A 12,762-nucleotide genomic window follows, 5' to 3' on the forward strand; every position below is an offset into this window, starting at 1 on the left:
AGACAGACAGACAGACAGACACACACACACACACACACACACAGAGCCACACAGCTCATTTTTGAAACCCATGGCATTGCCTCCTGCAGGGATCAAAGGCACACAGAAGAGGCTGGGCAGCTGCCCAGGCACAGACCTGGTCCTCCTGCCCGCCCCAGGTCGCTGGCATCGAGAAAGCCAAAGCCACCTGGACCTGCGCACTCCCAAGTCACTTACCTGCAAGTGAAGGATTTTGGATTCGTTGTTTCGAAGCATCTCCTTTTGCCTCTCGATCTCAATTTCAAAGCTACAGATCTGATTGTGCAGACTTTGTATGCTCTTGTTTTTTTCTACACTTTCATTCTGCAGCAAGGAAACCTGAAAAAGACATTCAATTAATCTAACAAAAAGGTTGATATTAAAATGTTAACACCTAACACCTTTCTTTCTCATTAAAATTAATAAAAATAAATAAAATGTTAACACTACACAGAAAAAATATGTATGTGGGGCTGGGAAGATAGCTCAGTGGCTTAAGCACCTGCCTGGCAAGCACAAGGTCCTAAGTTCAATCCCCGGTACCAAAAGAAAAAAGTGTATGTATGTTAACCAACAGGGTTTACACCTTCCACAACATATAACTTGTCAAAATATTACATTACATCTCATAAATACACACGGTCACTATTTGCCAATTTGGAAACCACCAGCCGCAGCCCACTAGGTCACCCACCCTCTGCAGATGCCTCCTACAGTGTGGACAGTGCCAGCCCAGTGGGAAGCCTGGTTGACAAACCAAAACCACTCGAGGATCCATCCGACCCCATGGGCAGTCCAGCAGCCTGTGGGCAGAAGCTGAGACCAAGAGAGTCACCTGCTACCCAGTCACAGAAGGGCTCGAAGGGTGGCACGCCAGGCATACTGCTGACCTCTGCAAAAACCACACTCTATAGAGAACAGCACCCAAGGCCAGACTGGCTTGGTCATGGGTTGGGGTTCTGCAAGGGGAACAATACAAATACAGGATCATATTTATAATGAATCATCCAAATAATCATATACAGAGAGTGCAAAAACTCTGTCTATACACATACACTAAAGACCACAGACTCCAGCTCAGGGCCTGGATCCTACTATCCTGAATGAGTGCAGCTGAAAACCTAGACAGCACAACAATGCCTCTCACAGCCTCACAGAGGCCCAGAGCCCACGACAACGTGTCATGCAGGCCCACCTCACAGATCCGTGCCGGGAAGGCCCAAAGGTCAGCGGCGGAAGCTGGAAAGTCTGCGCCAGCGGGATGAAGGGTCTGCGCCAGCGGGCTGAGGATCTGAGCTGGAGCCAGGAAGCCCCGCTCAAGGTAAGCACCAGAGCGCCCCGGACACCACAGCCATCCTCAGTGACAGCGAGGTCCTGAACTCAGCGATGAGGAAAGCTGACAGGACAAGGCCCTCCAGCAGAATAGCCAAGAGAACCAGCAGCTTCCAACAGCGCCAGCAGCTTCTCGCAGCAGCTTCCCTAACAGCCCCCTCAGCTTCTCTAGCGATGAGGACAGCTGAGTTCCCATCAGGAAAGCCAGCAGGACAAGCTTCTCCATGAGGCTGAGCTGTGTACCATCTTCCCCTCCAGAACCAGGAAGTAATGCTCAAGATGAGGAGCAAAGCACCTCCAAAGTGAACCACAGCCATTCTCAGCGATGACCAAGGTCCCAAGCTCCTCTGGCGACAAGAACAGCCAAGTTCATCAAGAGAGCCAGCATGACAATGTCCTCCAGCAGAACAGCCCAACAGAACCAGCAGCTTCCAACAGCGCCAGCAGCTTCCCCAGTTCTGCCTGTTATACCGCTGGCAACAGTCTTCAGGTGGGCCTCACACTAGTTCAATTCAGCTAAGTGTAATAAGCTGACCACCAGTTAAGAAATTCACTACACACTACACACCAGGTGGCTTGCTTTTTTTTGGTAGCCAGTCTATAATGCCTACGCTGGCCTTAACCTCCAAACCCTTGGGCCTCAGCTTCACAGATGCTGGGATTCCAGTAGACCCCTAGGCCTAGCTGATACCTGGTCTTAAAAGGTTCCAAGATGAGGGGCCCAAGGACAGCCCCCCTCAGCTCCTGGCTTCTGGGGTCTCACATGAAAGGATTCTCACCCTCAGGGAAAAAGCTCTGTCCACCATCAGGTGTCCCTGCCCTTGAAGGCCACAAGTTCAGCAGAGACCAAATTCCACATTCACAGCCACCTGGACTCTGCAAGGTGACAGTTGGAGGTCATCTCAGGAGAGAATAGCATGACAAGATGCTAGCTGATGCTGTCTGATTAAAGCACAGCTGGCCTGAAGATGGAAGCGCTCCAGTCGTCACAGCCTACTTTAGGAGGCTCTACAGATGAGACCCACAACCTGCTCTACTTTACAATGAGTGTGTGTCTACCAAGGCAGACACAATTTGTTCTGTGTCACGGGAAAAATACAGCTTCCCCTTCTGTCCCGGGATTCCACTCAGCACAAGTCAGTTTTCTTCCCCAGACACAACTCTCTAACGCCACGAGTCCGAGACCAGCCTGTGTTGAATCAGAATGGTGGCGCCTCATGGTGGTTCCCGTGCATGGCGGTTCCGCCTCTCCTGAAGCCTCCACTCGCTCATTACTGCCAATCTTCAGATTCTGCTCTTACTCCCCGCAAAAGAGACACCGTGTACACCAACTCTGGGCAAAAACCTCAACATCATCTCCAAAAACTCTGACCTTCCTGAAACAAAGCAAGTCTGTGAGTGCAGCAGACGCAACTCAGAGGAACGAACACACTGCGCCCATGAGCTTGCTGAGCTTTTTTCCAGGTTCCTGCACTTCAATTTCATTTGACTCAAAGAAACCGACTCTTGGGTGCCCACAGGGATCACCACCTTGCCCTGCACTCGGGGTCTGGTGGGCAGCGCTGCGTGCAGCCACACAGCTGGGGGAGCAGGGTCCTTAGACTGCCTGAACCTTCAGTCCCAGCCCACTATGGTGCAGGTGCCCTACATTTGTAATGTTCCTGAACTGTCACGTGGGTTAATTTAATAACTTGGACTTATAGCATCTCTTCCTTAGCTATGTGTGCCACGGGAGGACTGGTCTTTTTGAACTTTCTGGGAGGCTCTGGCAGAATGGTTCTACGATGGGACAGGAGAATGCGGACATGGACACTCCTGGCCTAGGCGAGTGGACGGCAGACACACCTGGGAGCCTGGTGAGGACTCTAAGACCTGGGGGCCAGTGCCTGATGCCCCTTATTCCCTCAGTGTTGGCTGGGGCCTGGCAGGTAACACTGAGGAATGAGGCCACCCCATGGTCCACAGAACAGCAGCAGCAATACTCTTCAAAGAGAAAGAAGCATTTAAACAAACACGGTGCCCAGAAGACAGGACACCTGTCATTTATGCCTCCAATTAAAAACAGTAGAATCAGAATGCATTCTTCAAAATGAAGAAAGAATGTGACAAATAGACCCTTCCTGAACTCAGGCCACGTGGCAACTCCTGCGCATGGTGGTCTCCACGTGTGACTGGTGCTCACGGACCAACCAACCAGATCACACCCACCCCGACCTCACTGCTGCTGGCTTCTCAGGGTCTCTCTATCAGTGAACTTTCCTGTGCCAGCCTTCATGGAATCTTCTGCTTTAACGAAGGTCTCTCAAGCACACTGACACTAAAAGACATGAATCTTAAAACCTCAAATGCCTGAGGCCAAGGAGATAGCTTGCCTGGCAAGCACAAGGTCCTGACTTCGATCCCTGGTACCATCAAAAAAACAAACACACAAACCAAAAACTCAAATGCCGCCACCTCCAGCTGCTAGGATTCATCCCCATGTCCACCTCCCCTGAAAGTTCTTGGGCTGAAGTCAGTTTTATTTCTATAAATGAGCCCCAGTGGGAAATCCTATAACACCTCTGTCATCAGCAGGCAGCCTCCCAGCCGAACGCCGGGGAACAGACTCCCAGCAAGGGGTTTTCACGGAGGTGGCCACAGCCGCCCAGGCCCAGCCAGCCTTCTGCACACAGCCGGGAGGAGGAGCAGCACTGGGCCCAGCACCTCAGCGCGCTGGCTCACCTGGCAGCTGTGCCCTTGGCGGTCCTGAGCGCTCTGCTGTGCAGCCCCAGGCCTCACAGCAGCTTGTGAGGGGAATGCTGGCCCACCTCCACTCGAGAACAATGCTAGCATAACCACAATGTGGGTTTGGCTTTTTTGGCGGAACCAGGGATTGAACTCAGGCTCCTGCACTTGCCAGGGAAGTACTTATTCTATTGAACCATCTCCCTGGCCCCCCATGATGTGTTTTTTGTTTTTTGTTTTTTGTTTTAAAGTCTTACAAATACAGTTGCTGCTTCTTTGCTTGACCATTAGAAGCAGCTCAGAAGCACAAGTTCCCATCCCAGAGGCTCTTGGCACCATCCTGGGGTCACACACCTCGAGGCCCAGCAGGCGTCTCACCTTCTTCTCCAGCGAGCTGCTCCACTCCTTCAGCAGGTTGACGTGCTGCACAGCGGAGCTGGCCTCGTGTGCCTTGATCTGCTGGTTTGTCCCCTGCGGGGAGCAAGGACAACACCACTGACGCATCACACGCTTGGAGGGACGCGGCACTGGCACAGGACCAAGCAAGGCACGCACGGACCTATTCATGTACAGCGAGCAGGCTCCGCACAGGGAGGCAGAGGGGCCCACAGGCCCGCCTTGTGCTCTGCTTTGCCCTCCCATTCTCATGCCCAGTGGCTTCTTATCAACGTTTCACACCAGAATGTCAAAAAATTAAATTTCAGACTCATTCTTGTTCCGTTAAAAATTCTTTCTGTTTAAAAATATAAATGTCAAACATTCAGATACCTGTAGCTACATGCTGCGAACGCAGTGTAGCCAGCAGGTTCTGAATTGCAACTACAGATGGACTAGCTCAGACGCACTGCGTCCGGAAGGGACCGCCCCTCAGCAGGTAGCTGCACTCGGAAGCTACATACAGAACATAAACGATCTACAGAGTACATAAGATGCAGACCACTTGGGAATCAAGAATAAGCATACTAAAACAGCACTGCGTATGTTTTAGAAAACTATCAGGAAGAAAATCTAATTTGTTTTGATATTGGAAAATTAAGAAGCCAGGGAAAGTACTGTCATGATCTCCAAAACATATACTCTGTACATAGAATATCCATATATACATGCTGATAGGGCACGGCTCCCTGTCAACGTGTATATACACATACACAGATGACGGCACGAGGACAGACGGTTCGGCCTCCTGCAGACCACAGCGAGGGAACTCTCTCGGCCTTTGGCTCTCTCGAACACCAGTAAGCCGGGATCTCTACTGGTGTTGGGATCATGTGCTGTGTTGCAGAGAACTAAATACACAACAGGAACTGTGATATACTTTGCCTTTTGACACATTGGAAAATTCAGGCATTTAAATAAAACCTTGGTCCTAACTCACTGGCAATCTCAGACGTGCTAAAAAGATGACATACACTGGATGCAGGTGGCGTCTAGCCAGGTCATCCCCAGGACTTCCTGAGAGCGCCCAGTGGTGTCAGCATGACGTGTCCCTCCCCGGCTGGGCGACATCAGCCTGGCCAGCGAGTGCCATACCTGCTGCACGCGGCTCCCACCACCCATGCAGCAGGGTCTTGAAGTTCATGACACAGACTGAGAATCCAGAACTCGAAAGGGGAAATAGGAACATGAGCACTCTCTCTCGTGGCGGGATGTTAGTGGGAAGGACAGATGTCGGATACTGACCTGAAAAACGCAGCCATAGCGCTTAAAACTACAGGTGCTGGGGGCATTGACACACTCTGACAAGTGTGCACTCAACTGCAACGGGAAAGAGACGTGAGTTGTGGCACAAATGTTTGCATGAAAATGTTCAAACATATCAGAGCACAGACAGCATCAGGCTGTACTGCTCAGCGTGTTCACCAGCTACACGTGTGTCACACGGCCTGCTGTCAGAACCCTGGGCAGTAAGTATACAGTACCACACATGTATACACACACACACACACACACACACACACACACACCAATATACAGAAATACATTCACCATAACGGGCCTCAAACTTGTAGTTTCTTTAGAACAAATTGTTCAAAATGTGACATGCTGTCTGAAGGGCCAGAATTTGAAAACAAACAAACAAACAAAAAAAAAAACCAATGCAAACTGAAATGCACACTTAAAGACTATAAACAAAAATTGCATGAAACACAAAAAATATAGAGCATTTGGGATGCAACTGGGTCGCATAGCTAATACACATGAAAATAAATCTGTTTTCAAAGTAAGCTCCTGTAGTGCACTGTTACTCGCAATACTTGAGCTAACTGGAGATGGGTTTTCCTTCTTCTGAAAAGCCTCTTTCCCGGCCTGGCCAGGAACTCATGAGTTTTCAAAGACCTCTAAGCCGTTCCAATGGCATGAACCTCACGTTGCCTCCTCTAAGTGACAGCAGGGAAGTTAGGAAGGCTTGAAAGAGACAGCCTCTCCTGCAAGGAGTACCCGCTTGCTCAGCTCTAATGTTAGCTGGGGCAGAGAAAGGGAACTGGAAAAGCTGTACTGTAAAGACAGGGGATGGTGGAGGTTATTACAGCTGGGGGCTGCTCTGTGCTTGGTGCCGGCCAGCGGCACAGGCAGACGGGAGCTGGGCCTACAATGTAGACACAGGAAGGTGCAGCCCAGCATCCTCTGCTCTGCCCAGCTAGGGAGTCGAGGGGAGGCCGCATGGCAGGAATGGCCCGGGGACCCAAGCAGGGCCACCCTTCAAGGCTATCTGTGATCTGGAGGGGTCACAGCAGTCAAGGTCAGCAGCCTTGGGTGCCCGGGCCCTGGAAAGACCCCACAGTCATGGATATGGCTGCATGGACCCACAGAGCGTCTAGAGATGCTAAGTGCAGGCTGTAAAATGCGTTTGCTCAGTGCAATGAACACTCATGAACCTAAGGAGCTAACACCCCTCAGGTCAGTCAGGGGCTGGCTACGTTGCATGGATGAGCGTCAGTGTTTTTATTACCAGTACTCTCAGAATTCACAGAAACTCTGGATTAGAGGTAAGGATAACCCAGAGTCAAAGGCAACTTCCACCAAAAACCAGAGAAATTCAGGTTGAAGGACTTTTAAAAGAAACAGAAACAACTTAGAAGCAGAATAGAGGCAACTTTTGCCTTGATTTAGAGCTGAGCAAGGAGTTTAGGGGGGGACTGGTAAAAGCGCAGGTTAGTTTAGTGGTGTAGAGCCCTTGTTCCACAACAGCTCTGTGGGGGCATCCAGCAGTAATTTACACACAGACCCCCGACTCCTTCCAGAGGCACACACACGGGCCCAGGGCCTCTATCACCAGGCCACTTCCCTGTCAAGGTCACACGATGACTTGGGCAGGGACGGCAGTCAGAGTCCTGTGTCCCCGTGCTAGGCCTGCATGAGAACATGGGGTGCCCGCCATGGCCAGGGTAAGAGTTCAGGCAGCCGGAAAAGGTTGAGGTGAGCAGGGTCTGCGAGGGCTCCCGGGAGGACTCCCAGGGCCAGGGCTCCAAAGCACAACCACCAACAGTCAAGTAGCCCTCAGAGCTTCCAATTGCAAGATGTGTTGACCAAAGAAGAATGCGCCAAATCGGCAGCCTCAAAACAGCTCGACAGAGCATATGCAGGACTCGGGCTCCCTGCTCACCGCCTGATCCAGGCTGCCTGCCCAGGCCTAGATAGGCTGATAGTCACCCGCTGTGAGGCAGCCTCACAGGAATGCACTGTTTTCTTCACCTGGAAAGAGCGAATCTTAAAACACTAAGGTTACCTTTGCTTGCAACAGTCCCCCCATCTTTTCATATCCTCACAGTACTTTCAATTTGCTAGTTTGTAGGATACTGCTGCTTCCTTCTGACTTTCAAAGCTTTCCTGGCACTTTGTTTTGCTGCCTTGCATGTTAGATTGAGAGCTGCATGAGACTTGGATCTAGCAGCTCAGGGGGAGTGCAGCCTACCCCACAGCCCAGACCTCGCGGACCCGCCTGCCCGGCCAGGCTGCTGTACCGACCTCGCTCCTCAGGAGAGTCTGGACACTGCACTTGTGAGGGCAGGACACCACCACACAGGGGCACTCAGTGTCTTCGTGTTTCTGTGGAGAGAGGAATGTGCGTCCACCATAAAATGCAATGACCCACGCAGCCCCACGGTAAGTGCTCTGGCTGCGCTCACAGCACACGGGGACTGGTGTCTCAGGCCAGGGTCAGACCTGACTGGAGGTGGCTTGGGAAGGCCCCGCCAAGTGGCATGCTAGACGCAGCTCTGCAGCCCCTACCTAGCTCCTGGGCCTGGGGGAGGGTGTGAGCAGAGGCCGCACCCGCGGCCATGGGAGGCCAGAGTACATCCACCCGAGTCCTATCCGCGGGCACACCTAGCACTTCCATTCGGGACTCTCTCCTCCCTGAGAGTGCGCCTCAGCTCGGCAGAAGGCGGCCACAGCTGCACGCAAGGCCAGGTGTCTGCCGGGCACAGAGCAGCCCGGGCTGCGATGAAGGCACAGCAGAGATGGCGGCGCTGGCCATGCGAAGGGCCTGGGCAGCAGGGGCTCCATCAGGCCCGCCTCTCCCAGGCTGTAGTGCTGTGGCTGTCTCAGCCTCCAGTCTCCAGCAAGGCCACCTTGAAGGCCAAGGACACCTGGCTGGTACAAGGAATGCCAGGCCAGGGAGCTGCCGTGGCTCTATCTGGTGGTTTAAGGCTGTGACTGTTCAAGCCCACACTGGCTACAGCAGCACAACACGTGTGGTACAGACTGCCCTGCTCCCACCAAACCCACAGAGGCCACACCACAGCAGGCAGCACAGCACACCTCTCCCCAAAGGATGCTGCCCCGAGTGACACGGGGGTGAGGACGGCATTCTGTGGGCTGGGTGGACTCAGACCCCAGGCTCTGTTTGTTCTAATGAGAAACCTCAGGGATGGGGCGCTCAGAAGCTGGAACAGGTGCCGCTCACTGCAGCGCAGAGCTGCATGCCGCCCTTCCACATGGGTGCTCCAGCTCCAGCAGTGTGGCGTGCAGCCCAGGGCACTGCAGTCACAGCTTGGGGCCGCAGTGGGCTTGTGTGTGTACTGCCAGCTGCCCCCCAGCAGCTGGAGCCAGCCTTGCGCCCATGCTCGCGAGACTGCATCTGCTCACACCTCTGCCAACTCCACCGCATGTCTCCGGGACGATGGGGAAGGTGGAAACCCGAGTGGGCCTGCTACTCTCAGGCAGCGTGGGGCTGTGCCTATCTCTGGTATTTCCTCATCGTCTCTATTTCTTCCTGGGCCCTACCCACACCCTGTTGCTTGTTTCTGGAGAGAGGGAGAGAGGGATAGAGGGAGGGGGGGAGAGAGAGACAGAGACAGAGAGAGACAGAGAGAGAGAGACAGACAGAGTAAATTCTGCTGTTTTAAACCAGCTTGTTAGTGACAGCAGCCAAAGGAAAACAGGTACCTGTCTGAGACTGAAACCATCTGGTCTACAACACTGAACAAATCTTGATGCACACACAGCGTGCCAGGCACAATAGGAAGAAGCCACACCAGGGTGCAGCTAGTAACCAAGCCCTTTACCCAATGCCCCCACCTAAGTCTTGGAACTACAATCCTGAATTTTGTGTTCCTACTTTCCTTAAAAGGGTTTTATCAAGTGTCCATGAGTGCCCAACACAATTCTGCCTCCTCCTGGAGGTTTCCAAGGGTGGCTGAGCGTGCGTGGCACGGCATGGCATGGCTCAGGGCATGTGCACACTTTGTGCCAGCCACATGCTAATGGTGATGGTGACCCTGGCACAGCCCTCCGCTTAAGTTCTCTAGATTTCTGTTCAGGTTATACTGGGCAGAATTTCCCCATGTGTATGGATGACACATTCAGGAGAGGAGCCTGAACATGCAGCCTCCTAAATCCCTGCCGGGTCATCTCCTAAGGTGGCAAATGGGAGGAGAAAGACACACACATGCTCATGGCTTCTCTGTCATGCCTCCCCCAAGACAGAGTCTTTACAATCTTGACATTTTACAGCTTGACAGATCAGTTTAAAAGGACTGATCCGAGTCTCTTGGTAGGTCACATAGCAAAACACAGGAAAGTCAAGATGACCCAGGCCATTAGGTCCACATACATCAGACAACTGCTGCCTTTAAGTATCCCCTGAAGGCCTGAGAATATGAGACCCAGAGTCAAGTTAGAACACCTGGGAACCACGGAGACAGCTCAGTGGTCTAAGCACCTGTTGGCAAGCACAAGGACCCAGGTTCAATCCCCAGTACTGATGTGGCGGTGCAGCCTTTTAATCCCAGCACTGGGGAGGCTGAGACAAGAGAATCACTATGAGTCTGAGCTGTGTAGAGATCCCATATCAGATAAATAAATAAATGATAAAAAAAAAAAAAAACCCTGGGACTCAAATTGGGCCACAGAGAGACCAGGGGTGGGAAACAAAACCTTCCTAGGTATATAGCAGCTCAGACAGCATTAGGTGTTACTGTGAGTTGGGGTGGGGGCCAGCAGCAGCAACCTCAGACCCAAATGCTCATTAACACCTCTGCAGACGGACAGAAGGCAGCAAGGCCCGCAGTGTCATGCAGCTTATGAACCGTTCTATCACAGGAATATGCCAAAGTTCAGAAGGACTGAGACGCCAGACTGGCTAACTGCTGCCCAGGCTGAGCCTGCCGTCTTCCTCCCTGGTCTCTGCAGGTGCAGACCCAAGAGGATCACAGGACACCTCCTTGCCGAGGCACTCCTGACCTGCAGGCTGCCAGTGCTCCTGTGGGTCCCGGGCTCTCTGCAGGGAATTGCCGCCGCGCACAGCTGCCTCGCTGGCCACAGCTCTGAGGAGCGGCCGAGTGCTGAGCAGGGCCAGGCCCCAGGGGCTCTCGTGATGCTTTGAGAACCCAGGCCATGTCCGTGTAGCTCAGGCATACGAGGGCATGGAGGACACGGTCCACAGTTCCTTCTCAAATTAAAACTAACTGCTAGGGTCTACCCTCTAATAACTGATTTGCGCAAGTAGCAGTGTATAATTCTGACAGCAATAGATGAGCACGTGTAAGGCCCACAGTACTGTTCCCAGGGCTGCATCTTACCACTGGAGGCCAGTTACAGCAGCAATCAGTTACGACCAATACTACAACTGTTTCCCAAAGAGAAGAGCATGACTCTTCAGAGCCCAGAGCACCCGTCAGCAGAAGACTTCCTAGTGGAAAGAGGCTGAGTAACAAACACAGAGGGGACAGAAACAGACCTCAAAACCTCCTGGACTTGTCACCACCTGGGTCAGAACAGCACCAGGAGCTCAGCTTCACGCCCCTGGTGCCCCTAGTTCCCTCCTCCTAATGACTGGCACCCCTACTTGCCAAGGGCACCCCTGCCAGATTGTCCAGACAGCCCCTGCCATGGGGCTGCCACCCACTCCCAGCACACAAGAAGCATCTGTGCCCAGCTCCCATGACCCTCAATCTCCTTTCCACCTGCTCCAGTCCCGAGTCACAAGGAACACCAGTCACACGGATCCTCCCTGCTCCACTGAGCCCCAGCCCCTAGGACCCCAGTCACCTAGCGGCTCTTGTGGGATGCACTCACATCAGCCTAATCCCCACTCCTAATCCCCAGCCACTGCAAGACCCACCACACACAGCTGCTCCACTTGCCCTATTCACCCCTCCCCCTCCCATGGCCCCTGCGAGTCCTGGACATCACTGGCCGGCTGAGGACCCATGCACTCCCCAAAGGCGCCCCCCACGACAGTCACCATGGCCCTAGCAGTGGACCCTGACTGCCTCCCTTTCCCTGACACTGGAGCCTCTGCAGAGTTGTGGTGCAGACACTGGCTCTGTGAGGTCCCTGCGCCTGTCCAGGAAGCCCGGGCACCCAGGAGGCCACTGCATATGCCGTCTTCTTCCCTGACGCCTCTGCTTTCCTCAGCTTACACAGAAGTGACATGCCTGCCATGCACACACAGCACAGAACCCTGCTCAAATAACGGAGGCAGGAAAACACTTTACATCCTCCTCTCTCCAAGACAGCTGTGTCAACGCTGAAGTCTAAATGAGCCCATTCAGAGTGATAGTTGCCATGCAGCTGTGGAGATAAGCAGCCCATCCCAATTCTGAGGCCATTCTCTAGGACAAGTTACAGATTCTACCTTTTCTGAGTAATCATTCTTCCTTTATCCGACACCCCAATGATATTCAATCAAGGCAATGGAAAATGTTAATTACATAAATCAAAACAGGGAAAACAAATACAGCTTTCCTCTGAAATAAAGTGAGATGAAAATTGCTGTTTGGCACTACCCCTCTCTCTACGCCCATCAGAGGCCGCACCTGCAGCGTGATCATGGGGACTTGGCTCTTGCAGTGGGTGCACGTGGCCTCGCGGTACTTGCAGGCCTTCTCCACATGGTCACGCAGGTCTCGCCTCAGCACCGTCTCCCTGCAGTCGGCGCGCGTGCAGGGGAGCTCCTCGAGCTGGCAGTCGTTCCTCAAGTGCACCTGTGGGCAAGCCGTTCCGGTTCTGCAGCAGCCCGAGCGCCGCGGCCGAACCCCGTCCCGCCGGCCCGTGGGGGCAGAGCAGCTCCCACGCAGGACACAGGCGTGCACCTGGCCCAGGGTGAGCAAAGCACACTAGCGCCAGGATGGCATCAGCACCTCCTCAGGGGAAGGGGGACACAGGGGCAAGCGAAGGGTTTGATTTTACTCCAATTCAAGTAACCTCCCAGCATAAACTTGACCCTAGTAAAAAAGTAAGATT

At 53.1% G+C, this 12,762-nt stretch overlaps 1 protein-coding gene across 2 annotated transcripts in view; it reads right to left on the reverse strand.

Annotated features, from left to right (window-relative positions):
- The window catches only part of Traf3 (TNF receptor associated factor 3), a 92,751-nt gene that overhangs the window by 8,696 nt on the left and 71,293 nt on the right, over positions 1 to 12,762 (reverse strand). For both annotated transcript variants that reach the window (XM_023705614.1, XM_004645393.2), the window contains 5 exons: positions 12,336 to 12,503; positions 8,041 to 8,121; positions 5,755 to 5,829; positions 4,453 to 4,545; positions 217 to 357 (listed from right to left, as the gene is read on the reverse strand). In XM_023705614.1, the coding sequence (XP_023561382.1) occupies positions 217 to 357; positions 4,453 to 4,545; positions 5,755 to 5,829; positions 8,041 to 8,121; positions 12,336 to 12,503 (558 nt within the window). The remainder of the gene's footprint in view (positions 1 to 216; positions 358 to 4,452; positions 4,546 to 5,754; positions 5,830 to 8,040; positions 8,122 to 12,335; positions 12,504 to 12,762) is intronic.

The sequence above is a fragment of the Octodon degus genome, unplaced genomic scaffold, assembly GCF_000260255.1.
Source record: "Octodon degus isolate 3935 unplaced genomic scaffold, OctDeg1.0 scaffold00226, whole genome shotgun sequence".
In the NCBI taxonomy this organism is placed as follows: domain Eukaryota; kingdom Metazoa; phylum Chordata; class Mammalia; order Rodentia; family Octodontidae; genus Octodon; species Octodon degus.